Source organism: Polypterus senegalus, chromosome 13 (genome assembly GCF_016835505.1).
Source record: "Polypterus senegalus isolate Bchr_013 chromosome 13, ASM1683550v1, whole genome shotgun sequence".
In the NCBI taxonomy this organism is placed as follows: domain Eukaryota; kingdom Metazoa; phylum Chordata; class Cladistia; order Polypteriformes; family Polypteridae; genus Polypterus; species Polypterus senegalus.
Genome location: NC_053166.1, coordinates 162,298,583 through 162,324,871, shown reverse-complemented (window position 1 = coordinate 162,324,871; position 26,289 = coordinate 162,298,583). Strand labels below are relative to the sequence as shown.

General features: G+C 50.1%; 1 protein-coding gene across 1 annotated transcript in view; it reads left to right on the top strand.

Annotated features, from left to right (window-relative positions):
- The window catches only part of LOC120542433 (dynein assembly factor 5, axonemal-like), a 72,602-nt gene that overhangs the window by 35,783 nt on the left and 10,530 nt on the right, over positions 1-26,289 (top strand). The window contains exons 7-9 of the mRNA XM_039774912.1: positions 7,720-7,863; positions 12,544-12,712; positions 18,289-18,436. Coding sequence (XP_039630846.1) covers positions 7,720-7,863; positions 12,544-12,712; positions 18,289-18,436 — 461 coding nt within the window. The remainder of the gene's footprint in view (positions 1-7,719; positions 7,864-12,543; positions 12,713-18,288; positions 18,437-26,289) is intronic.

Below are 26,289 nucleotides of genomic sequence, written 5' to 3'. Positions count from 1 at the left end.
TGACGCCTGGCATTCACACCAAAGAGTTCAATCTTTGTCTCAGCAGACCAGAGAATTTTGTTTCTCATGGTCTGCGAGTCCTTTAGGTGCCTTTTGACAAACTCCAGGTGGGCTGCCATGTGCCTTTTACTAAGGAGTGGCTTCCGTCTGGCCACTCTACCATACAGGCCTGATTGGTGGATTGCTGCAGAGATGGTTGTCCTTCTGGAAGGTTCTCCTCTCTCCACAGAGGACCTCTGGAGCTCTGACAGAGTGACCATCGGGTTCTTGGTCACCTCCCTGACTAAGGCCCTTCTCCCCCGATCGCTCAGTTTAGATGGCCGGTCAGCTCTAGGAAGAGTCCTGGTGGTTTTGAAGTTCTTCCACTTACGGATGATGGAGGCCACTGTGCTCATTGGGACCTTCAAAGGTCATGTCCAGTCAACTGAATTGACCACAGGTGGACTCCAATGAAACATCTCAAGGATGATCAGGGGAAACAGGATGGACCGGAGCTCAATTTGGAGCTTCATGGCAAAGGCTGTGAATACTTATGGACATGCGCTTTCTCAGTTGTTTTATTTTTAACTAGACATTAAGCCTGTTACACTAACGGGCACTAGAACAGTATAAACATTATTAGGAACAGTCGATATTAAATGCCAAGGGACCTTGACCTCATTCTGTTTGTTGTCTTAATTTTTTTGTTACAAATATTTTTGCAAGAAGCCTAAAGTAAAATAATATTAAAAATAAAATAGAAACGTATATGACAATACAGTAAGTATAATTAATATTGCCTTAGTGTAAAACTTCATAACAATCTGTAATACACAATATCTGAAGAAGATATTTAGAAAAATGTTTTTATTTTTTTACCTCAGGAAATTTTTTCAATAAAATTTCATTATAGACAACATTTTTTGTAAACACTCTTGTTCAGGACCATCTACAACGTTGACAACAACTTCTGTAAAACTTCTAACTCTTGATAATGCAACATATAACTGACCGTGGCTGGCAAGTAAATGGCAACTTTTTCTAAGGTTTGCCCCTGAGCTTTATTAATTGTTATGGCAAAGGCCAATGTAACTGGAAATTGTCGCCTTCTTATAGTAAAAGGTGGATTAGTAGAGGATGGAGCCAAATCAATACAGGGAATATTCTGACGCTCATTTTCTTTTTTACAATCGATCTATTTGCTCCTATTTTTCTTTGTCTTTCAGCCTTTCTTTTATTGAAGTTTACTTGCTGAGCTGACTGTTCTTCCAGGAGATGTTGCTTAATACGATTTGAGTGTCTGTGTCTTTTGTCCTACTTGACATGTCCTTTTTTTTTGGGTGGCATGTTGTTGGTAAACGTGCACGGGGCGGTATGTGTGGCGTCTCCCCAGCAGTGGATTTTATGTGCGCGGCCGCGACTACCCAATCAGCACTCTTCCCAGCAATGCTGTCCTTTATTTGCTTATCATGCGCGGCCGCGGCTACGCCATTCACGGTGTGCTCAGCTTCCAGTGTCTGTGCGTCCACAATGCCAGTCGTGCGTGTCGCACCGAGCCTCGCGCATGCACACTTCACCAAAAGACACACACACACGGACACCTGGACGCACACAGGGATTTTATTAAAGAGGATAAATTTGCAAAGTAAACTTTTTTCACGTTGTCATTAAGGGTGCTGTGAGTAGAATTCCGAGGAAAAAAATGAATTGAATCCATTTTGGAATAAGGCTGTAACATAACAAAATGTGGAAAAAGTGATGAAGCGCTGTGAATACTCTCCAGATGCACTGTATAGGGCCTTTCATATCTGTGTCTCTATCTGTCTTTTATTATATAGTGCCTTTCACGTCAATCTGTCTATGTAGTGCCTTTCATATCTGTCTGTCTATTTTTATATATTGCCTTTCAGATCTATATATCATATTGTGCCTTTTATATGTATCTGTTATATAGTGCCTTTCACATCTCTCTCTCTATCATATACTGTCTTTATTATTTATCTGTCAGTCCATCTAATAGAATGCCTTTTCTATATATCTGTTATATAGTGCCTTTCCTGTCTGTCTAGCTCTCTATATCTAATGTAGTGCCATTTCTACCTAATATGGTGCCCATCTGTCTGTCTAATATAGTGCCTTTCCATGCTGTGTTATATAGTGCCTCTCCTATCTATTATTTTTAACTTTGCTGTCCATCCCTAACCCCCCAAGTAGTAGTTGTGCTCATATCAAGCAGACTGAACGACACAGGGGTCCATACTGGTGGTCTTGTCCTTTGCAGTCCGCCATGGTGATTGGCAGGTCGAGGTCTGCTCTGCTGGTCCAAGTCCTCAATTGTTAAATGTTGGCGGGCCGTCTGTACTTTCAGCCAGAGAGCCTCTTGCCATATTTTTGGCAGCAGCATTGGCCAGAAAACAGAGAATTCCGTGGGATGTGAGGCTTGGAACACCACATGATGAACGGGAAATGCCAGAAAAGCACAAGAAATGGCTCTTCATTTTACAAGGTGTACTTAAAAGCAGTGAAACACCCGAGCGGAAACCCAAGGAGCTTCTTAACGCCAACATGGGAGTCTTTGAAGTGGCTTTCCTGTGCTTTTCCTGTTCCTGGCTGCAGGCCTCTCAGAGGGTCCACCTTCGTAACGTGCGCCTCTGTGTCTGGCTTCTCCGCCACCTGAAACGCATTGGCCGAGGGACCCTAAGTGGTGGGCACACTTTTGCGTTGGCTCTGCTTCCCGACATCTTGAGGGCCTTTGAGATCGGACCTCTCATGGATGAGGAGACCAGGCTGTTCCAGACTAGGATGGCGAGGCTGGACAAACCAATGCACCTTTGACCCCTGTGACTCGTGGCATTTTACTGAATTTCCACAATTGTGATTTCTACTGTCGGAGTTTGTGCTTATGACGAAAGGCGCTATATTAGCGGTGTTTATTGCCCCTCCCCTCCTCTTCTTGGGGTTTGGTGACCCTTGCCTGCCCGTATGTGTTCCCAGGTGGCCCGGCGAGCCTCGCCTTTCCTGCACAGATTACCTGACCACTGTTCTCCCAGCAGGCCAGGCAGTGCCAATGGGTTCAAAAGTGACATTTGACAGGAAATGTGACTCATCGGTTAAGAAAACAGCTTTGGTCCTGGCCACACGTGAGACCCAGATGGAGCCGGACCTCGTGACACCCAGACAGGAAATGTCAGCGAGATTAAAGGAGCGCTTCACACCTGCGAGAAGGCATTGAACGAAAAAACACACACGCGTACATGGTGGGCCAATCGGCGAGCGGTCACTAGAGGACGGCACCTGCCATGTGACCGGAGTGCGAGGAACGCCCAAACACAGGCTGTGGCGGGGTGGGCTTTGTAACGATGAATCAATGTCACCCTCTTCTAGTTGGCGCTCGCCCTTCACTGGCGTAGCTGGCAGCTGTGATGGGAGTTTGTGTGATTTCTGTGATGAGTTTGTTTTTGGAAACTTTCTGGAACCTTCTGCTTACTCCACCTGTGCAGAAGAACACAGAAAAGTCCACCAGAGGGGGAGACCCCTCCATTGGTCGAGTTCCACTGGCTTGCTGACCTGCCTTAAGGGTGCCCGGGTGGTGCCACCTTATCTCGTTGGATAGACCAAGGTGTGCAAAGGCCATGTCAGAAGAGGGTGAGGCGCACGTGGGTGACAGCACCTTCACTTATTCAGTAAGGGTGACGTCTGATTACCTCCTAAGTGGCACCTCCTTACCAGACTGGGCACCCTGAACTGTAAGTGGACAACATCTCCTTACCTAGTGGCTCACTCTAGCCATAAGGGTGGCGTTTGCCAGTCTGGCGTGGCACACTGAGGTATTAATGGGTGAAGCCCGCCTGTGTCCCGAGGCGTCCTGTTAATATTTGGGGAACCGAAGGGGTTTGGGTGATGATGCTTTCACAAGCCCAGGATTCTTCTAGATGAACATGGGTGACACCTTAGCTCAGGTCATTTGAGGTGCCATGATGACGTTTCCCACCCGACTGGGTGAGCTGATGCGTCCTTAGGTGACGTCTCCTGACCTTGTGGGTCATTGAAATTGTAACGGTGACATGTCCTTCCTTACCTGGCTGGGTGCTGTCAGGTGTATGTGACCTTGCAGGAGATTTTAGATGTAGACAGGTGATCACTTCGTACCTTTCTGGGTCACCTGTCGCCTCGTTTCGTGGGTCATTCTCAGTGTATGGGTGACAGTTCTTTACCTGATGTACTTGGACAAATGCTCTCTCCCCGAAGCCCCCGTGGGTCACTTTGTGTAAACAGCTGATGTCGTCTTCTCTTTGGGGTCATCTTTTGGTTTACTGTGTGTGTGTCATTTTAGGTGTTGGTGGGTGACATCCCCTGGACATGACGCACCATTTTAGTGACAACCCCTTACCTTGTGGGGGTCATGTTAGGTGTGACGGTGACGTTTCCTTGCTGAGGTGTACATCAGGAGTGTGTCCCGTCCCCCATTTCCCCTTCACGGGCGTTTTAGGTGTACAAGTCACGACTTCTCACGTGAGGGGGCCACGTCAGATGTTCCTGGGTGACACCTTATCTTGCAGGTCTTTTTTTGGGTGACGCCCCCCTCACGTGTGGCTCGCTTCAGCTATAGGGGTGATGTGTCTCACCTGATCAGGGGGGCCGGAGTGTTGTCATCTCTGTACACAGCTGATGTGCCCTTACCTGATTGACCAGGTGAGCTGAGGTGTATGTGGGTGGGTGACGTCCTCACCTCTTGGGTTACTTGAGGGGTACACGACTTGCATGTCCTTAGCTGACTACGTGTGGGTGATGCCCCCCTACTCACTTCAGGGTATACGGGTGAACGTGAGTGTCGCGTCGTTACTCCTTTTATGTCTACAAAGCTGAGTGGGTGGGCCGTGATGTGGGCAGGTGACGTCTCGTTCTTGAGCTGGTCCAGCCGTGGTGTGGTGCAGTGCTCGGACCCACATGTGCCAACCTCCCATTGCTGGCCCCCTTTGTTTGTGGACCCCCCTGTCTGAGAGGAGGCCGATTTGCTTTCTGCCATTTTCCTCTCCATCCTCTCCCGTTTCTCCAGTTGCTGGCCTCGTGTGCCTGTGTCCTTAATGGTCACTTGCTGTGGTGTCCGCCACCCGCTGCCCCTGAAATCGATGAGGCCGACTTGAGGATTGTGCAGCGAGCGTGGCGGCCGCAGCCTTTTCTTTCCTTTCCTTTTCTTCTTTTTTTTTTTCCTTTCCTGAAGCTTCAGCTTTGTACGGTGAAAGTCGTTTCCCAGGTTTTCTGAGCCAAATTGTACACCTGGAGGCTTAGCCTCGCTGAAACTCGATGCCTTCCTTTGAAATCTCGTTCTCTAATGACAAGCCAGGGGAAAACAGGAAAACGATCCGATGATAAAACACATCGGTGGCGGCGGCAGCGTCTGTTTAAACAAGTTGGAGGAAAATTCTTCATGTCGTCTGTCGAGGCGGCCAAGCGAGTCACTGGAGCGCAGGGGGCGCCGGGCTGCTCGAGTTCATTGGGAAAGGCGCTATATACCTGGGAGAGACGACTTGATCCCGGGCTTGATGGGAATTCTCCACGAGTGTGTTAGAATGAAGCATCGGATGGTGTCTTTGTTTGTCCTGCTAAGTGAAGGCAATCCGAGCTTGTCTGTCTGTCTGTCCGTCTGCCCACCCGCCCGCAGTGACGACGAGTGCCATAGCTGAGCGTTTCCTCTGAAGCCATCATAGGACTGTTGGTGCTGCGAGTCCTGGCAGTCACTGTGACTTCAAATGGAAGGCCTCTGAGGGATTAACACTGCATGCCTTCATATAGCGCCTTGCATAGCGTACACTAACCCCGAGATGTTTAACAGCTACACTTTAACTTATCCTTGAAATGTTATATGGCGCCTTGCATAGCGTAAGCCGCCCTGAGATGTTTGATGGCTACACTATAACGTATCCTTCATGTTATATAGCGCCTTCACCAGCCCATGGTGTTTTATGCCAGCTGTGGTGTGTGCGCACTTGTTGACCCTGAAGCAGTTGGGTTGTCATGTTATATAGCGCCTTTCCAAAGTGAGTACCGTCAACAGCAGTTCTACGTGCACATCACTGTTGTTTTATCATTTTATAAAGCGCCTTTCCACATTGACTACCATCCAAAGTTTTACAGTACAGCGTGTTGGCCCTTTTTAATCTTATTTGATATAGCGCCTTTCCAGCACACCTGCCATTCACAGTGCAGTTGGCATTTTTAACCCTTTCGGCCCTGGATTTTCTGGTTTTATGGGAAAAATTATTTTGTGAGATATTCTACCTTTGCGGTGTCTAGAGAGCTCAAAAATGAAAAAAAAAAACAAAAACAAAGAAATGATCACCTTTATTATGCAGGAGCTGCCAAGTAAATGAAATTGAAAGTGGAGCAACTTACTATTTGGTGTGCACAGAGGCGTCCATTTTCACTCCCATGTTTCACAGACTGTATGCCACCCGGTGGCACCCAAAGTAACTGCCACCTCACTCCAGTATGCGCCTGGTCCCAACGGCTGCCAACGTCCCTTTGCTTTACAAAAATGGCTGCATATATAGATCTGCAAGTAATAGGATGTCAGGGCCCAAAGGGTTAAAGTTTATGTAGCGCCTTCCCATAGCAAACGCCACATTTTACAGTACAATTTTTTTTTCCATATTTGGATATAGCGCCTTTCAATCACAGCTGCCATCATTTAGAGTATTGTAATATTTGGTCATTTTTAAGTGTGAGGTTATATAGCGCCTTTCCATAGCCAATACAATACAATACAATGTCTTTTTCTATAGCCCAAAATCGCATGATAAGTGGGCTTTAAAAGGCCCTGCCTTTTGACAGCAAAGCGTTAACTCTCTATGAAGACAAAAAAAGGGGGAAAAAATATGGAAGAAACCACAGGAAAGGACCCCCTTTCAAGGTAGGTTGGGCGTGCAGTGGGGGTTAGCACAACAATACACAGGATAGAACCCAAGTGTGCCATCTAAAGTTGTTTTGCTGTTCAGTGGTCAAGTTGTAAGTTTCTATATGGCGCCTTTCCCTCACAGCTGCCATCTAAAGCACTTTCCATTTTCAGCGTATCCGTTTTGTCGTTTTACGTTGGCACCTTTCCAAAACGAGACCCAACGAGATCTGTTTAACACTGCAATTGTTTGGTCGTTTTTATAAAGTCCCTTTCCATAGCAGGCCATTGGACGAGATGCCCACTTATCTGGAGAAAGACCCTCACAAGGCTGCTGCAACGCCACCATTTTGATCACCGCGCTCTGTGGGGGTCCTGAGCGAAGGCACAACTGTCCATGTTTTACTATTAGTGCCAGCAGGGGGCACCGGACACCCCCCACGTCCAAACCCAGTGCTTCTGCTGCTCTCCTGGACGTTAGGTTTGGGGGCTCACAGGAGGAGGCCCAGCCTGAGCCCCTGGGGGTCGCTCTGTTGGCTGCGCCACCAAATGGAAGGTTTTAGCTGCCCTCTGCTGGCCACCCTGGTGTATAACTGTGTGCCCCGTCAGCAGGTCACTACGCTGGCCTCCACACCACTTTAGACTCCTATAGAAGGGCCCACTATGTGCCGTACGGGCTGACGACTTGTGCAGTCTGAGCTGGGACCCTGTGATTGATTTCTGTCTGTCCTTCTCTTTGGTTATTTGTCTGTGTTTGTCTCCAGCTGTATAATAATAATAATAATAATAATAATCCTGTTTTTCCTTCTCCTTTCTAATTCTTTTCCATTCCTCCCTGTCATCCACAGCTGGCATTTCTGGAGCAGCTGCTGAGTTGCGTGCAAACGCTGGTGACGCAGTGTGGAGCCGACGTTGGCGAGATCAGCCTCCAGCTGCTCAAAGTGCTGCTGACCATCCAGGCCCTGACGTCCGACCTGCAGCTGAATGACAAGGTGGGGCCGACGCAGAAAAAATGTTGTGACACAGAGGGGCAGAAAAGGCGCTACATAAGCGAGAGATCTGAAAGGATAGGAGAGATTGTGAAGGCGTTATTGGAAAAGGCGCTATATAACCAATAAGAACATACATAGATAGTATTGTATGATAGATTAAGAGAAAAGGCACTACAGTATAAATGACAGAGATGTGCTGGAGAGTAGAGAAAGGCCTGTTATAATAGATGAAGAAATGAAAAGGAACTTTATAGCAGATAAGTAGCGGTGAAAGAAATAATCTAATAGAAAGTGAGGGCGCTATATAATATAATTATAATAGATCATTAGATAAAGTGAAAAGACGCCAGGTAGATCTGAAAGGAGCTGTGGAGTAGATTATATGATAGACCGGTAAACAGAAAAAACTGTATAATAGACAGATACAGCAAACTATATAACGGGCGGTCCCTGAAGGTTTGAGGTGGTGGTGCTGCTGACCCCCATTGTCCTGGTGGTCTCTCCAGGTGCCCGCGCTCGCGGCCTTTCATGGATACATGTCTTCAGCTGTGGTCTTGGTGTTGGGTCTGTGTCCTGGCATATAACAGATGGATTGACAGAGAGGCCTCGGTGGTGGGAGTGGGATGGCATCTTTGGGTGGCACCCCATCACCAGGTCGCTCACGGGACTGGGTGGTCTCATGGTCTGGAATCCCTGCAGATTTTATTTTTTTTTTTTTGTCCAGCCGTCTGCAGTTTTGTTTTTTTTTGTCCTCCCTGGCCATAGGACCACCTTACTCTTATTCTATGTTAATTAATGTTGACTTATTTTCTTTTCTTTGTCTTTTATTTCTGTTTTCTTCATCATGTAAATTACGCACTTTGAGCTCCATTTTTTGTATGAAAATGTGCGATAGAAATAAATGTTGTTGTTGTTTTAGGAGGAACCCTCGTTCTCTTTTATGGAGCTTAAATGTTAAATTCAGCTGCCCTTTGTAGTTATGGCGGGTGACTTTTGACCACCTCTAGTGACCGACGTCCAGTGATTTCTCGGTGGTCTTCACTTTTTTCCTGCGTGTTTGAAACACAATGGAGGGTGAGGGGCATCATTGGTTGAGTCAGGAGCCAAGCACTCCGGCCACATGAGCCTCAAGCCCAGAATGCCAGTCTGTGCCAAGGCAGCAGTGGTCGCCACCGAGGCCCGTGCGAGATGACGCCTGCGCAGTAATCGCTGTGTGGCACCATATTCTTTAAACAAGAGTGGGCTTGCGTCGGACTGCGTGTCATTTTTTCCGAGCGATTTGGCTGCGCTGTAATTGAAAAGCGAGGCGTTTCAGAAAACAGTTTTAAGACCGTGATAGAATGGAGGAATGCGCAACATAATAATGCGGCGTGAACGGAGACGACGACTGCAACGATAATGTGGGGTTTGCACTTGCGTCTGCGTATCCTGGCACGCCGTCCTTCAGCAGCTGCTCTTTGTTTTCTGCTGGTCACAGCCGGGCCAGAGAGCCGCCATGTGGCGGTGGGCGCCTAAATGGCCATTTTCAAACTTGAGCGGGTACCCACCTGGACGGGATTGTTGTCTTATTAAAGACGTGCTGCCATCTCCTCACTCATAGCTGTGCACAGTGTGCTGCCACTAAATGGGACCATTGGTCAGCTCACCCGCTGGCCACCACTTGTTCCCAGTATAGTGCTGCACATGCCCACTGTAAGTGTCCCATTCAACTTTCTGAAAACTCGCTGGCAACATGTGCCAGGCTGGAAGCAACCCATCAGGGGGCACCACAAACACAACAACCAGTTAGACTTGTGCCAGCCAAGTCCTCACCACTGACGACAGTATTGACAAGCTCAGCAGTGCCCTCTGCTGGGCTGATCCTCTCATTACTCAGTTGAGCCCATCTTGGCAACAGCATTCATAAAGCAAGTCCCTGTCCTGCGGGGTATATGGGGGGGGCGCCACAAACACAGCCCTGTACCTGTAAGTATTTAGAAGCTCACCAGTGCCCCCTACTGGGCTAATCTTTTTGTTACTCAGTTGTGCCCAACTCGGCAGATGCACTCATAAAGGAAGTGCCTGCCCTGGAGGGGGCGCCACAAACACAGCTGTCCATTAAGCAGCTTGGTGACAACTTCTGTCACAGTCATGGCAGCAGCATCCTCACCACTGAGTGGCCCATGTACCAAACTTCATGTCAGTTGGCATTCTGCCAGTCGCTAGCGACGTGTGCCCAGCAGGGGGTGCCATAATCTCCGCTCCCCCTTACAGTCATGGCAGCAAAATCCTCACCGCTGATTAAGGAGAAGGCCAGGATCAGGACCCCGGTGGGCTTGTAAGTAGAGTCCAGTGTGGTCTATGCTTTCACGAGGCCTGGAGGTGGCAGCTCAAGCGCAGCTCCCCATTACAGTCAATGCCACTCAGCATGTCATCCGCCATTTTTAGTTAACATAAGCCGATCTCCGCCATCCCTCCTCCGATTTCCTTTTTGTGTTTACACCACAAATTCATTACCATAAACTTTAGAAAATGCCATGCCAAAAAAAAAAACACTTTTGGGTCACGTGAATTGAAAATTGGCCACCCGATTGGCGCCATCACTGTGGTCCCCACTCTGCTCGGTGGCTTCCTCCATGTGCCCGAGGTTCTCGGTGTGAAGAAGTGTGTTCTCCTTGGCTCCGCCCTCCTGTTGTTGACCACGCCCCCAGTTGTAGCGCATGTGGAGAGATTTATGGGCTGGGGGCTCTAAAGGGCTCAGCTGTAGCTGTGCTGCCCTGGTGGTCCGTCCTCCCTCCGGGGTTTTCTGCACTGCCCACTGTGAATGAACTGCCTCTTGGTTGCTGGTGATTTTTTTTTTTTTTTGCTGGTCTGTTTGCCCACAAGTACAGTGGATTCAGAAAGTACCGAGACCCCCTCACTTTCTGCACACTTGATTGTGCCTCAGTATCCCATAATGACGAGGTACAGCCATGTTCTTGAAAAGGTTTGGAAAACTGGAATGTTCTCACTCAGATATTTCGAGCCTTAGACCTTTAAGGCGGTACTTTCTAGAAGCCGTTTGTTCGTGGCGACGTCTCTCTAAGCTTTGCACACCTGGATTTGGACAGCGGATCCCATTCCTCCTGGCAGATCCTCTGAAGCTCCAGCAAACCGCCATCTTCAGGGCTCTCCATACACGTTCTGTGAGGTGTAAGTTTGGGCTTTGGGTGGGCCACTCGCAGACCCTCGGAGACTTGTCCTGAAGCCACTCCAGCTTCTGGCCGTTGAGCCGTTGGCCCAGTCTGAGGTTGCGGGTTTTCTTCGAGGTCTTCACTGTTGGAGTGGCGTTGCTCAGGTGATGAGGGGTTCCTGGTTTCCTCCAAACATGACGCTTGAAGTTTCATCAGACCAGAGAGTCGTCTTGTTTCTCACAGGACGTCCTTCAGGTGCCTTTTTGCAGACTTCTGGTGGGCGTCCATGTGCCTTCTGTCTGACCACTCTGCCCAGATCAGTAGAGTGTTACAGTGACAGTTGTCCTTCTGGAAGTTTCTCCCATCTCTATGCAGGTTCTCCCCTGATTTCTCCGTTTGAGCAGGTAGCCAGTTCTTGTTCCAGTTTAAGAATTATGGAGGCCACCATCCTCTGAAGGACCCCCATAGTGCTGCTCTTCAGCGCAGTGTTGTGTCTCTGAACTCTTTAGGGGACTCCATCGACCTCCAGGCTTGGCTTATGTTCCCCTTTAGGACCCCCTACAGACGAGTCGGCTGTGTGTCCACTAAACTGACCGCAGGTGGGCTCCACACAAGGCGTAGAAACATCTCAGTGGTGATCCGTGGGATGGAAGGCACCAGAGCCCGACTTGAAGTGGCACAGCAGAGGCTCGGACTGGCGACGGGATAGTTGAGGTTGTAAGTTTGAACAAGTTTGCAGAAATTGTTAAAATTTGCATTCTTCGCTTTGTCATTCTGGGGGAGTTGCGACCAAATAAAATGCGCCAAGGTCAAGGGGCTCGTTGCTGCCTGAAGGAGGCGCCGTAGTTTCCCTTCTTTTCCTCGTTTTAAACACTTTGGGGTCCTCTAAACCAGCGTTGACCAAGACCAGTGTGTGTGTGTGTGACTCGCCTTGAGGGGGTCAGGGGGATCCCCTTACTGCAATCATGTGAGTGGTGGGGGGGTTGGAGTATGAACATCAAAGCGTGGCGGGGGTCTCACCGGGACACTAGAAGAATCAGGTGGGATTGTCAAGGACTCCACCTCCCTGAGTGGTCTTTTCCTTTCCCAGGTGAGCCCCCCGTCACTGTTAACCCCAACCTTGATGTCCTTATGACCGGTGGTCCCTTTTAAGAGTGGGGGTTGGGGAGGTCATCCAGGATCTGCGGCGGCCCACCTGTGATGATGCCACTGGGAGTCAAGTGTGATAGTCACCATGGAGGGCTTCGTCCAGGGTGGGCCGCAGGCCCTACGTTGGGAAACTTTCTGTCTGTTTAGTTTTGTGACGTTGAAGCTGTAAATGTTCTACTTGGAGCCGTTTGTGTTTCTTTCTTTGTTTTACTTTTCGCCGTCCCCCATTGGGTCAAATCCCGACGGGTGTAAGCCAGGTGTGTGGAGAGCGGCAGCCCCCCCAAACTGTGCAGTAGGTGTGCCGCCTCCACTTGGCCACTTTGTTCCTCTGCCAAGCCATAAAGCGCCTTTCTCTTTTTGCCCCCTTTCTACTTCACAGGTCGTGGAAGTCCAGGGTCTACTGTCGAGGCTTCAGGGGCTGAACGGGTTGGCAGATTTGTACCGGCGGCACATGGCAGAGCTGATGGCGTGGCTCTCGGCCAGTCACCAGCAGTGGACCAGCTACTCCGTGGAGAGGCTGCAGTTTGAGACCCTCCTGCTCCAGTCAGGTGAGACGTCCACCAACAGAGGGTCCTCTCTGACTTGTTCAGCGGGAGTCTTGTCATGTGACGTGACTTAGTCAGGGTCACACAGGGAGTCCGCGGAGGGGATTGGAAATCTGTGCCTTGACGTCATCTGTACGACTCCCAGCATAGTAATGTGAAAAACGGACACAACTTGAACAGTCGGCAGAGAGGTCTGAGCTCTGAGAGTCGGCGCTTTTATATAGCGCCTCTCCATTCTGCAAAGCCTTTTAAGCCACCTGGGACATCTACTTTAGTTTATGAAGTTCTGTGCGTGGTGGTGAGGAGTCCACAAAATGAATGACCTCCTACTCCTGAGCCTTCTCTGGGAGGGTGCAGGAGTGGTGATGTCAGGCTGGCCCCGCCTCCTGGGGCTCCACCCACAAAGCACAATGAATTGTCCGGGCATTGGAGTGAATGGCCACTCACAGAAAGGACATGAAAATAGGAACGAGAAGTAACACGTTAATTAATACGCAACACTCTGCTGTGACCCATGGCAGTCGAAGTGGGGAAAAATCTGAGCCTTTCAATTAGCTGCACATGTCACCTGTTAGGACTCACGGCGCAAAAGAACAAAAGTGGCAATGACCCGATTGAACGTGTGCTCCGGTGCTGTTATATGGCACCTCTGAATTCTGCAAAGAATTTTCTGCCAGTTGAGCTTTGGCTTTTCTGCGTTGCGGGTGACTACGGGTGAAGTGAACTGATCAGGGTCACACAGGGAGTCCGTGTTTTTAGTGGTTTAGTGACACACGTCTTGTTGAAAAGCACTGCGCGATGAAAGTCGACAAAGGCGCTACATTTTTCCTGGTGGATTTCCCTTATAATTGGCAGCCCCTACGTGTTCGCTAACTTTTATGCCCGCATGGTGACAGTGCCAGCTGACCCACTCTTTTATATTTAACGTTCACTCCCTCCATTTTGACAGATGTTTTTATGACCGCTGTAAAATTAAAACACCTGTACTTCATCGCCATTTGAACCTGGCACTGAGGTCCTCCTTCCTGCCATCTTCCAAATGGCAGTGCCCTTGCACACCCATACCCAGCACAGCCTAATCCCTGGTGGTACCCCCATGCCATCTGCTTGGCAGCATACAGTAAATAACCTGGAAATCTCACAGGCGTGTGGAGGACACGTGAAAGCCACAGAAGGGCCGGGCGTACACTTTAATGCCAGCCATGCACGGTGCCATTTTAAATTTTTTCCCCCCATGTGATTTGAAGTCGCCGACTGATTTTTCTGCTTCATCGTTTCACATGCAGTTTGAGATGGGCTGCGATGCTCGACTTCTGATTGGAGGAATGTGTGCCATGGCTGCTGGTGTCTCGCTGGCTATAAATTTTCGTTGGGCATCGATCGCCATGTGTTGTGCTTTGGCTGTTGCTCGATGTCCTGCTTATTTTCAAAAAGCTGAAGGTCGTATAGCAACATGCATACAGCTAAATGGCCAACGACAAAAACATTTTGGGAGTCCTTTACCAGAAGAGCCTGAAATAAACACACAGAGACCCCCGTAAATCACAGAGACCCCCGTACCACTAATTCTCTTTGTAAAGTAAACAGACGGGCCATGGGGTCCTTTTTCTTTGTTCTTTCCGAGTACGCCCGGAGTCGGCGGCGCAGCTCGTTTCTTTCTTTGAGAAGCTATCGTGTTTTTTTTACGAATGTGTCAAACCGTCCGCCGCGCCATCGTGTACACGTACGGTCTGAGCCCCCACGTCCTGGCGTGTCACACAGAGCACAAATGCGACTGGCGAATCTGTCGGGCTGCGTGAGGAATTACTTGCCCGCAATTTCTAAAAATCACACCGCATAAAAGGGAGCGTGGACCCCAAAGAGCGGGCTGGGGGGGTTTATCGATGCGAGGCTGGGAACGCAGCGCGACACAAGTGGGCTTCTGAGCTGCACTGCGGCATCTCTCCGTGTTTATGATGTTCTTCCCAGCACGCCCAGCAGTTGTTGTCTCGAAGTCAGCCGTTCAGCGTAGACGTGTGAATCCAGATGGCGTCGAGTGACCCCCCCAAGCGCCCGGGCCGCCTGCGGCCTTAATCCGCTCGAGCTGTAAATCTGCGGCCGTTTACGCCGATTGTTGGGCCCTTCGTAAATCGCGCAGGTCTCTCGTCTTCAGGTCTTGATATACGGCCTGGCAGCTGTGAATCGCGCCCTCTGACAGCAGGGCAGGGCCAGGCGTTGGCTTTGATTTGTGGCCTTTTTGTCTTTTCTACCAAATTTCTATTAAAAGATGCAAAAAGATAAATAAATAAAGCCAGCATCTCAGAGAATCAAACTGCACATCGTGCAATAAAATAACAACCCTGTGCCCACCGACTGCCCCCAAAAGCACAAATAATCCCTGCAGAGTCCAGGACAAGATGACATAAGAGGAGCTGATCAGGCTGACAGGTGATGGGCAGCTGGGGATGGCATTGTGGCGAGGGCCAAGGGGCACCCGGGCACAGACCAACCCGTTATTAAGGTAAGGACCCCTGGTGTTGCTGGCATGAAGATTGTGGTGGGGCTGTACCAGGGCGGTCTTAACAGCAGCGCACTGAGGCCCCTACCCTACACAACCACTCAGCAGGTCACAACATACATAGACTAGATAGATACTAGCATGGGGCCCCTACATTCGTGCTGCCCCCGGGGAACTGCCCAGCATGCCCATGAGTTAAGATTGCCCCGGGCTATACCAGAATTTTCCTCTGTGTGCAGAATTGTGAAACGTTTACGTGAGTTCAGCTCACTAGTCCTGTCTGTCCTCTTTTGGCAAATGACATCGCAAGAAAATCAGTTGGAGCAGTGGGACTCTGGTGCCCAGTTGGCATCAGATGGTTGTGATACCCTCTGACTGCTCTGTGCCATCCTGGATTTATATGCATTTGATTTTTTTTTTATTGCTGTTTTTGTTATATTTGACAAAAATGTCCATATGGTCTCTTTAAATGTTGTTCTGGTTTGTGGGTGGAGCCCTGGGAGGCGGGGCCATTCTAATACTAGTCCTGCTATTGGATCCTCCCTCTGGCTGGAAGGGGCTGTGAGCAGGTGACGCCCAGCAGTGGTCCCTTTGCTCTGGGTGGTGTTCTCCGTAAGGACTGCTTTCTTCGTTGATTTCTGGATGTGTTTTGCTTCTGTGATTGGACGAGTACTTTGGGACTGGTTAGCCTGGATTGCCATTTCGGCAGCTCCTCTCCGCTCTTTCTGAGTTCTTTGTTTCTTCTAAATTAACGCTTCATCGCTAAAGATCCTCATTGCCTTTTAGAAACATGCCGGGGTTTTCTGGGGTTTCTCCCATGTTAGGCATTTCTGATTTTTTTGCCACTCTCTTGTCTTTTAAAGCCAAAAACATTTTGGGGGGCCCGCTAGGGCCGAAGCCTGCAAGTCGTAGTTGGGGACCGGGCTGTGCCACTTCTGGGCAGACCAGAGAAGGTCCTGGCTTACCTTTTGGGGTTATTTTTGGAGGCCTCAACACCCTTCCTCCATGTTCATGACTCACAACACTGACATTGGCGCCATACAGGCATAAATGTTGAGTAGAAATGAGGGGCTTGCGACCACCCGCTGCTCAAGAAAACTGACAAACTGAAACAGCAGTACCTCCGGATTCAAGTCACAGCTTTGACAAGCCAGAATGACTTGAAGAGAACACGCAGACGACCCCCGTGGCGCGGCTTGAACTGCCCACTGCACGTTGGACCATCGGCTATCCATAGCCTGGGTTTGTTCCCTGGCGCATATTTATTTTCCGTTTTGCCGATTCTTTTTTTGATTAATAGTTTTCTTGTGTTTGTTTTTGTTTTCACAATGTTGTGAACAAGTATTTGCCCCCTTCCTGATTTCCGCCATTTTTGCTTATTTGTGATGCTTAATTCTTTCTGCCCTCCAAACACATTTAGTCTAGTGCCAAAGACAACCTGAGTGAAGACAGTACCCAGTTTTTAAACGATCATTTAATTTATTAAAGGGGGAAAAAAGCTCACCTGCACCAACCATGTGAAAAAGTAATTGCCCCCATACTTAATTCTTGGTCGTGACGCCTTTATCAGCAGCAACTGGGGTGGCGGGGTATGAGCTCCGTCCTGTGATGTCACTTTGAGTTAAGTCTGGCCAACTCTTCTCTGCAGAATTGTTTGAATTCAGCCACATTTGGGGGGCTTTCGACTCAAAACTACTCATTTAAGGTCCTGTCTCAACATGGGGTGCTTCTTGTTGAGACCTCTTAGCCAAGTTCACGTTACTGGAGACGTTCTGTTCGTGTGATGTTTAGATACAATTGGGCTGGCAGCCATCAAGCTTGTATGTGTGGCTTCACTTAACCTGTTATTTACTTTTCAGTCACTGGTTGACTAAATGACTAAGGGGGGCCAATTACTTTTTCACATACTTGAGATTTCAGTTTGCATCTTTTTAATAAATCTTCAAACCTTTCACGTTCTCATGATGGGTTATGAAGTGCAGACTAACAGCCAGAAATGGACAACACAATAAAATGTACAGAAGGTGAAGGGGTCTGCTGTTTCACTCCTTCGATTATAAAGCGCCTTTCCTGTCTGTAACTGTAACGGTGGCTCCTCGTGCAGATGGTGAGCCCGGACTTGTTGGCCAGACCTGCCGTTAAGAGTTTCGCTGGACTTTGTGCCCATAGTGTGACCACTAGCATCACCTTTTTTAAAAGTGCGAGTGCCCGATTCTGACACATCTAGGGTGGCACCGTGTCGAGGACCCTCGGATCACCCGGCTGCTGTCTGACACCAATGCACTGCCCTCCTCAAGGCCCACCGTATTTGAAGTCGGTGAAGGTTTCTGTTCCCCGCTGTGTAGCACGAGCCAGGCGAAGCGAATCGGAGGGCCGATCTTGTTGGGCTGAATGGCCAGTCCTTGTCACCAGTTGCTCAGATGTTCTGGGCAGTGCCACATGTCCGTCTTGGTCTATGCATAAAGTCACTAAGGTGCTGGACCCTCCAGTTATAACTGGGCTCGTTCCTGCTTTGTGTCCGGCGTGGCTAGCATGGCCTCTGCCCCCTCTACGACGACCCTGAAGAGATTTCATTGTTAGATCGATGTTCTGAAGATTTGGAAACCCGACGAGACCCTGGCTGGATCTTACTGTCCCTGCTGCTGTCACCTTTCATAGCCCTCACCACCATCTCCTCAGCTTGAGTATTTTTCTTTTCGAGTACTCTTCACATTATGTCAAACGTCTTGAGACCACCGGCATGCCAGCAGTGGGCACTTGAGTCTCTCCAGTCCAAAATGAACACGGAAGTGAAGGCGGCTCAGGATTTCCTCTGTCTGGCTTTCCTATTTATAAAACCTTAAAATCTGGGAATGCCACCCAGCGGTCGTTCACAGAGGGCGGGGGGTGTGGGGGGGTTTTGGGAGGGAGTCCATCCTCTGACGAGTGACCAGTGCTGTAGCTCAGTGGCGAACTGAGCCCCTCATTGCGTTTAGATGGCTTTTCAACTGTTTTTTTTTTTTTTTTTTTTATTTTTTTTTCTATGCTGCCATCTTTTGATGCCAGTCTGAACCTTTTTTTTTTTTTTTTTTTTTTCTTTTAGGACCCGTAATCGGAGAAGCCCTCGATCTGATTATGCCCATTCTGACGGACTGCCTGCATCCCAGCAAGGACCCGGAGATGAGACTCAAGCTTTTCACCGTCGTCTCCAAGCTGCTGTTGAAGGCCGGCGACACGCTGAACTCGCAGGGGTAGGTGCCACTTGTGCCCAGGTTGACTTTGGCTCCTCGGGGGAGATGAAGGGCAGGGAAAGGAATGTGCGGAATGAAACGGCCCACCTCTGCTGAGCTGTCTGCTGCGCACGTGTTGGCCGGGGAGGCCGGTGCGAGCTTCTCGTGAAACTCCTCTCCCTCGATCCCGCCGTGTTATTAAGGAACAGACGGCATCCTGAAATAGCGAGGAAGTGCTGGGCGGCAGGGGCCGCCACCGAACGGACGCAGCTGGACGGGTCTGCGGTGGGGGCCGCGAGGTGCGAGCCGATGGATGTGCTGAAAGCCGCCTCTCCGGGGTCGCTCTGCTGCTTGTCCGAGGCCGTGAACTTTAATATGGGCTTCCCATGAGCGCGGCTTCCTGACAGATTTAGTTTGTTGTGATGGGCCGTGAGGGGTGGGTGTGCTTGGCATGGGTATGGGAAAAGGAGCGGCGGCGCCCTCGGAGGCGTTAGGTAGGACGAGGCCTGTAACAAGTAGCTGCCCTGCTAGATTTATTTTAAATATGACGAGAAGAGAAAACGGTCCTCGAAATCGAAAAAAACAAACCAAAAACGACAAACGGGAATCCTAGCCGGCGAAAACGAACGACAAAACGGTAACATCAGCACGAAATGGAAAACTACGATAAAAAGGCATAATACTGACCTGAATGTAAAAATAACGGTGAGGGAATCCACAAACCCCCTAAAAATCACTGTGCTGTGAAAAAGTTTTTGCCCCCATCCTGATACTCTGCTCTTGAATGTTTGTCTCGGTGATCGGCTTCAGGTCTTCAGATTAAACGTCATATAAGAGAGATAACACCAGATGAAGCACAGGACATTGTGTCTGTGCTGCTAGCTAAGTCTAAATGTTATCTAAAAGCTGTGTGAAAAGGTATTTGCCCCCTTCATAAGTAAATTTAAGTTCAAAGAAAATCTGACTCCGCTGACTGAACCGAAACCAGGCCAGTTAATCAAAACTCGCCCACATACGGACCCTCAACTTGAGAGCGAAGTCATCGCCACGCGGTTCTTAGAAGTTCACTCTGCCTCAGTCAAAAGGGATGACGAAAAGAAGCCATCAAGAAAGGACAACCAGCCATTTGTAAGGCTCTGGTCCTCCAAATAGGGAAGCACTTGGAGCTTTTGGGCGTTTGCCTTGGAAAAGGCCGACCTGCTAAAATACGTGAAGGGCACAGCAACACCTCGTCTAAGAAATCGGAGGATCCCCAAAGAAATGCAGACCCCTCTGGCCATAGCTAAGGATGATGTTTAGGACCACCATGATAGGAAAGAAAGGACGAGCGAGGCAGAAACATCAGTGCCAAGAAGGACCAGGCTGATCCCCAAGCTGTTTGGAATAATGACAGACGAGTCAGAGGTGCAACTGGGTGGACGTCACTTGGCCTATCGTGTCTGGCACTGGACAGCAAGAACATCAGACCTGCAGTAAAACACGGGGGCGATGGCTTCAGGTGTGATGGATAACTTGAAGAGTCGCCTGTGCACTGGACCAGAATATTCTTAAGGAGAACGTCGGCTCATCTCTCCGTGACCTGAAGCTGAAGCGCCATTGGGTTACGCCTCAGGAGGATGAGCCGAAATACAAAAATCAAATCAGCCGGTGAATCGCTCTGAAGTTTTGGGGTGGCCAGTCAAAGTCCTGACTTGAAACCTGTAGAGATGCTGAAACGGACAGTTGGCGTTCACAGCTGTGCCAGCGCACTCCTACACAGCAGAGTGGGCGACGTGAAAGACTTGACCTCAAATTACTGGAAACTAAAGGTGCTGCAAGCAAGGATTGAAATTCTGGGGGCACTGACTTTTTCACATGGATGGGGGGGTTGTAGCATAGCTGTGAACAAAGAGAGTAATGCGTTAACATCGGAGCCGTGCGCTCTCTGAGCTTGCCAAGGCCATTCATTGCGTCAAACCTCACCAAAACGGGCTTTGAGGAAGGGGGCAAACACTTTTTCACAGCCCGGTGCAACAGACAACTGGCGCTCACTGCCAGGCCTTACGCCTGTGCCATCATATCCTGCTTGACATCACAAGGGCCACTGCATGCCCACTGACCAAAGCCCTGCTGTTTGGACCTCCCTGAGTTGTCACCGGTAGCCCACCTGTCATGAGTGACCTTGTGCCTGTCTTGCTGTTGTTCAATTTGTCATTTTAGGTTGTTGATGGCTTTGATCCGCTTGATCCCGAGCCCGATCAATAAATAAGGCTAAGGTGCCGGGACCACCCAAGGGGACTTGAGGTCTCTGTTTTAAAAGCACGATTCATTTCTATGAGTGCCGTTAATTATAATGGGATTGAAGAGCAGCAACAAGAGTGCAGGGTACATGAGGTGTAGGGGGGCTACAGACGGGGGACACAGTGAGCGCCACCCCACAGCAGCCAGTGGTCCACCTAGGGGGCGGCAGCTCAGACACGACGCCGGGCTGGAGAAACCCCCAAATGAAATGGGACTCCTTAAAGCCCACCACAGCTCTGCTCAGAGGTGCAGTTTGCCCACCACCATCTTGCATACAGCAGGATCTGTCAAGCCCCAGAGTGGTGGTCCTGCACCCCTAGAAAACAAGTCCCTTAAGTAAATCAGGTAGAGCTGGGGGATTCCCTAAGGCCCAGGAGCCCCCACTGCCCTCCACTTTACTCATGGCGTGGGCTCGCTGTCTCGTTAACCCCCTTGTGCCACAAATCCCTTTTCTTAGACCCCCAACAGCACAAGTCCTCCAGCCAAGAGAAGGAGACCTCCATACTTCAAGTGAACACAAAAGTGTTCCAGAAAGAGATCGGGGAAAGCCCCTATCAGGAAGGAAGGGATTCCCTATGACTCCGGCAGACGTGAATGGGGAATCCCCTCTCCAGAAGAGACACTGAAGCCCCCCTTCACCATCCCAGGGCTGACAGTATGTTAGCAAAGGCAGGAGGAGGATTTCCTAAGTGGTGCCCCCCGCCGCAGCCCACAGCCCACCTATGTTCCAAGCATGTTATAACGGAAGGCCTACAGACGCAGCTCCACTCTGGGCTGCTTTTAGTACAAAAAAAGAAAGGGAATCCTAACTTGTCCCCCCCTCCCACTGAGGACAGCACTGGGATTCCCCAGGTCACAGCTGATCAGCTGTCTCTGTTGTGCCACACCACAAGGGCAAAGGGCAGAAGGACCTGCAGGTGAATGGGCGTTGTAGCCGCCTGCCAAATCCAAACTGAAAACCTGAGGGCGTCGCCAGAATTCCAAGGCAAATTGCAAACTCGCACGCCGAGAGTATCCGAAATCTCGGATGATCCTGAAGTCAAAATCGCAGGGTGACCTGTGATGGCACACAGTCCTGCACACCAACCTCACAGCGGAACAAAATGGCAAAACCAGCAAAGATCAAAATGGCATCGGGGGTGGCACCAATAAAAGCCCAACGGCAGAAGAGGATTCAGCGAGCAGGACCGGGAGGGCGCGACAAAAGAAGCGCCAATCACAACACTCTCTTTGTACCTCAGCCACACTCGAGCGTCGATCCAGGGTGCCACCTTGACAGCCGCACAGGCCCCTTGATGCCACCAGAAGCCCACGTCTTCTTCCAGAAGTGTGACGGGACCAAGGGTAGCACTTCATACCCCTCCCCTCACAAAAGTGGTAAAGATGGCATCTCCTCGCAGGTCCTGATGCCCGCTACTGCTGCGGTGTTACATGTTTTGGCCCTCTGGCTCACCGTTTGTATGCAAAGGTCGGGCGCCACTAACCTGGCACTTCCAAGATGACTTGACTCCATAGTCTCTTCATTTATGTGAAGGGAACAACTGGGCTCTTATTGAGTGGCATGGGTTCAAGTGCCAAAGGGCACCTGGCTGCTTGTTGCCAGTTCCTTTGAGTTGCAGCACATGCCCGCTCCCTAAACTTGTGGCTCTGGCCTGCTCCTCGTTGTGCTCCTCGTTGTGCTCCTCGTTGTGCTCCCTGTGTGGCCCGTTTACTTCGTTTGTCCTCCTTTCACAGTCTTTTGTTTCTTTCTTTCTTTTTTTTGCACTGCTGCCAATAAATAATAAACCCGGGATTCCATTTCCATTTTGTTTACATTCCCTGTGAATTGTACATGACGGGCGGAGAGCAGCGGGCATTACCAGGCGAGTGGTGTGGTCCTGGCCTTGACCTTTCCGACTCGGAGGATTCAGTTACATTAATCACCACAAAAAAAAGCAAAAGCGCCGGCCTCTGTGGGGGGCGCCGCCATTTGCGGTGATGGCGTAGCGTGTGAAACAGTAGGTTGGGTTTGGGTTTCTGAGCAAACACTCTTTTAGTGTCAGACTCATTTGTCAGAGGGGCTTGAGAAGCACAATCGACGGCTAATTTGCTTACATATCTGGCATTTCATCGAGCCTCGGAATGCTTTTCTCACAAATGTTCGTGGAGGAAAGGCACACGACTCCGTGACGCCTGCAGGACGGGCCAGCGGTGCAGGGGGTGACTTGGAAACAAAGCGAAGGCAAGTCTAGCCTGGCACAGCGTGCCCTGCTGGTCACAAAGGGGGGTTGTTTAAGTAAAGCACCCCCTGCTGGCCTCTCCCTGCTATAGGTGAGGTTTGGGGCGTCCTTATTGTCCCTGTAGTGTTCCATTTACTGGGGTCTAACCCCCTAACGGCCGCAGTTTGCCCTATTAAATGTAGGGCTTGGTTCGGTGCAATGCGCCCTACTGGCCACATGTGGCTACTTTAGCACAGCCCAGCCCAGCCCGTTGGCCACAGAGACTTGGCTTGTCACAGCACACCCTACTGGCCAAAGTGGCTGCCTGGATATTGCCTTTCCTGTCCAAAAACAGAGCCTGTTAAAGCCCATTAGGGCATTCCTTGTGTGATTTTGGGCTATACACCTAATAGTTTAGCGCCCCCTACTGGCCACAATATGCCTTACTAAACACAGGGTGTTGGTTTAGCACAGCACACTCTACTGTCCAGGCAGGGTCCATTTAACACGCCGATCCTCCTAGCCAAGATGGACCTTACTGGCCACTGCTTCCTTACTAGACACAGGGGTCTTCTTTTTAGCTTAGTGCACTTTACTTCTGTTTTGGGTTTGTTTAGTGCAAGTTGAACCACTGGCTATGATGGGTTGGTTGTAAACAGCACACTCTAGTGGCCACACTTTGCCCTGCTACACATAAAGTCTGATTTAGCACAGCAGCGCACTCTGCTGGCCACAGGTGCTTGGTTTCATACAGCACAGGCTATTGGCCACAGAGAGTTGAATTAGTAGAGCGCACCCTACTGGACGCAGTTTGCTTTTCTAAACGTGAGGCAGGTTTAGCCCAGTAAGGACATCCGCACTCGCCAGCGAGGTTTGATGTAGTACAGCGCACCCTACTGGCCACTTACTAAACCTATTTGGTTAATTTAGCAGGCTGCACTTTCCTGTCTATGTAGGGCTTGTTTAATTCTGGGTGCACGACTGGCTGTGATCGGTGGGTTGTAAACAGCGCACCCTGCTGGCCAGACTTTGGCCCTGCTAAATGTAAGGTTTAGTTATTGGCCACAATATAACTTACTAAACACAGGGGGTGGTTTGGTACAGTGGGATCTGCTGTCTATGTAGGGTCCGTTTAACATGGGGTATTCCACTGGCCATGATGGGCTGCTCTAAAGCTGCAGACCCTCCTAAACACGGGGGTTAGTTTAGAGCAGTGCACTCCACCGTTCGTGGAGGTGTGGCTGAATGTGGCATATCCTACTGGCCATAATGGGATGGTTTAAAGCAACGCCCCCTACTGGCCACAAAGGTTTGGTTTTAAACCAGTTAGCCCCCTGCTGGCCCCCATGAGCTTAAATTTCTACAGTCCACCCCGCTGGCAATGGAGGCTTGGATTAAAACAGCACACCCTACTGGCCACTTGGGTTTGGTGCCACACGCCCCTTTGCATACTGATGGTCCTCGTGTTTTATTGTGCCCTATTGACAAATACTTGAAAAACAAAACCAAGAGCAGTCTAGCCTTGGCAGAGCGGGCATCCGCTTGTCATTTCCATGCCTGGTTTATCAATGTCAGGATTTTTCCCTGCATGGAGTGCCAGTCTTCATCCGTTATGCCCAAATGGGGCTGCGGCTACAGTGCAGTCAGTGGGTGGGAACCTTGGGGACACTTGTGAGGTCCTCTGCTCCGTCTCGACCACTGCTGATGAATGGCGTCTGGTGATGCCACCTCTGCGTGGTATCAGATCTTAGCGCACACTCGTCATGTGTTGCTTGTGGCTGATGGAGCAAGCTGCCCACCCACCCCCTTTGGAATCCTGACCCCCTCGATGGGTTTAAGACCCTCTTGCTCAGTGAATTTCTGTCTTTTATAATCTTGCTTGCATTTTGTTGCATTGACTTTGTCACCTTGTCTTGTCACACTTGCTCCCAGACAGTCCCCCAGGTGGTCTTTACCTCGTTACGTTGACCCCTTTTGTATGTCACTTTGGATAAACGTATCTGCTAAACAAATAAATATAAAATCAACAGATTTGTAGCCATTTAAATGGGGGCAGAAAAGTCCTGTGGTGCCAACCAGGAAAGGCGCTATATGTACAGGTCACTAATGAAGGGTTCACTGCGGGCTCAGGAGCTTGCTGGCTCCTTGTTTTAGGGTCCCCAAGTTGGCTGAGGCTGCACCTCTTGTTGGCACTGACTGACATTTGTATGGCCAGATGTCACTCATTTTTATGGCCTTGGTTTGTGTGAGGGTCCTTCAGCCTGGTGCCCAAGGTGCAGAGACACGTGACAGAGGGGTGTTTCTTTAATATGGCACCTTTCCTGGGTACTACAGTCCACCTCTTATTGAGCTGCTAAGCTGAGTTTGGAGTCCTTTCAAGTGGCGCTTGTGCCCTGTAATCGGTTGGCAGGCCAGCAGCCCAGGGTCCCAGTATTCTGTCTACGGCCTCTGCTTGTTGTCCCATTAGCTGACCCTCTCGTCCACCCAGCCACTTGCACCAAGCCAACCTTCCTGCAGGTGCCCATACAGTCCCTGCTTGCACACAGGTGCCAGTGTCACCTTGGCCAGTGTTTGGGTGGTCTGTCTCTCCAAGCCCCTCCCAGTACTGATTGTATACTTGCTCTCTTGTGCCCCCTGCTGACTGCGATTTCACAGTATTCTGCTGTCCAGCACAGTATTAAGACACTGCCATGTTCTCAGTGGGTCAGTGCCCACCTGGCGGTGGTTTCGGGCAGGAAATTCACTTCATCCCCCAGGGCACCACTGCTTCAGGTGTGACACGCCCCCGATGTCTTGTCACCTGCCAGGAATCCTTAATCCGCCTGCCATGCTCCTTCAATAGGGCATCCTCGCCCATCCCTGAATCCCAGCTGGTACGTGGTCAGCACTGGATGGTCCACGGTGGGCCGGGACGGAAGTCAAGCGCAGCAGAGAAGGTCTGACGATAAATAATGTGAGAGGCTGATGACTGCCTGGCGGGCGTTTCCTGTCCCCCTGCTGACCCACCGACCCTGGCCTTAAAAATACAAACCGTGGCACAGCTTGGCGCAGCTCCCTTTTTTTTTTTCTAATCACGCACATAGCAGGTGATGTTCGCAGCTCGCCTGCCGACGGACCCTCGTCCCCGGGCCAAGCCAAACACAGGAGGTGCACACTGCGGCCACGCGAGCCGCCGGCCTTTTGTTCTGACTCAAAAACAACAGGGAAGGGCGCTGGGAGCCGTTCAAACGAAAACGTTACCTGGAAGTCATCCCGGGGGATCCTGGGGCGCGGACCACCTGGAGGATTGGCCGTTGGCTCTTAGAGGGCGCTGCGAGGTGACGGGGGTCTTAATGGGGGCTCCTGGGGGATTCTGGGAGATTGGACAGCAATCGGGGTGACCTAAAAGATGAAAGG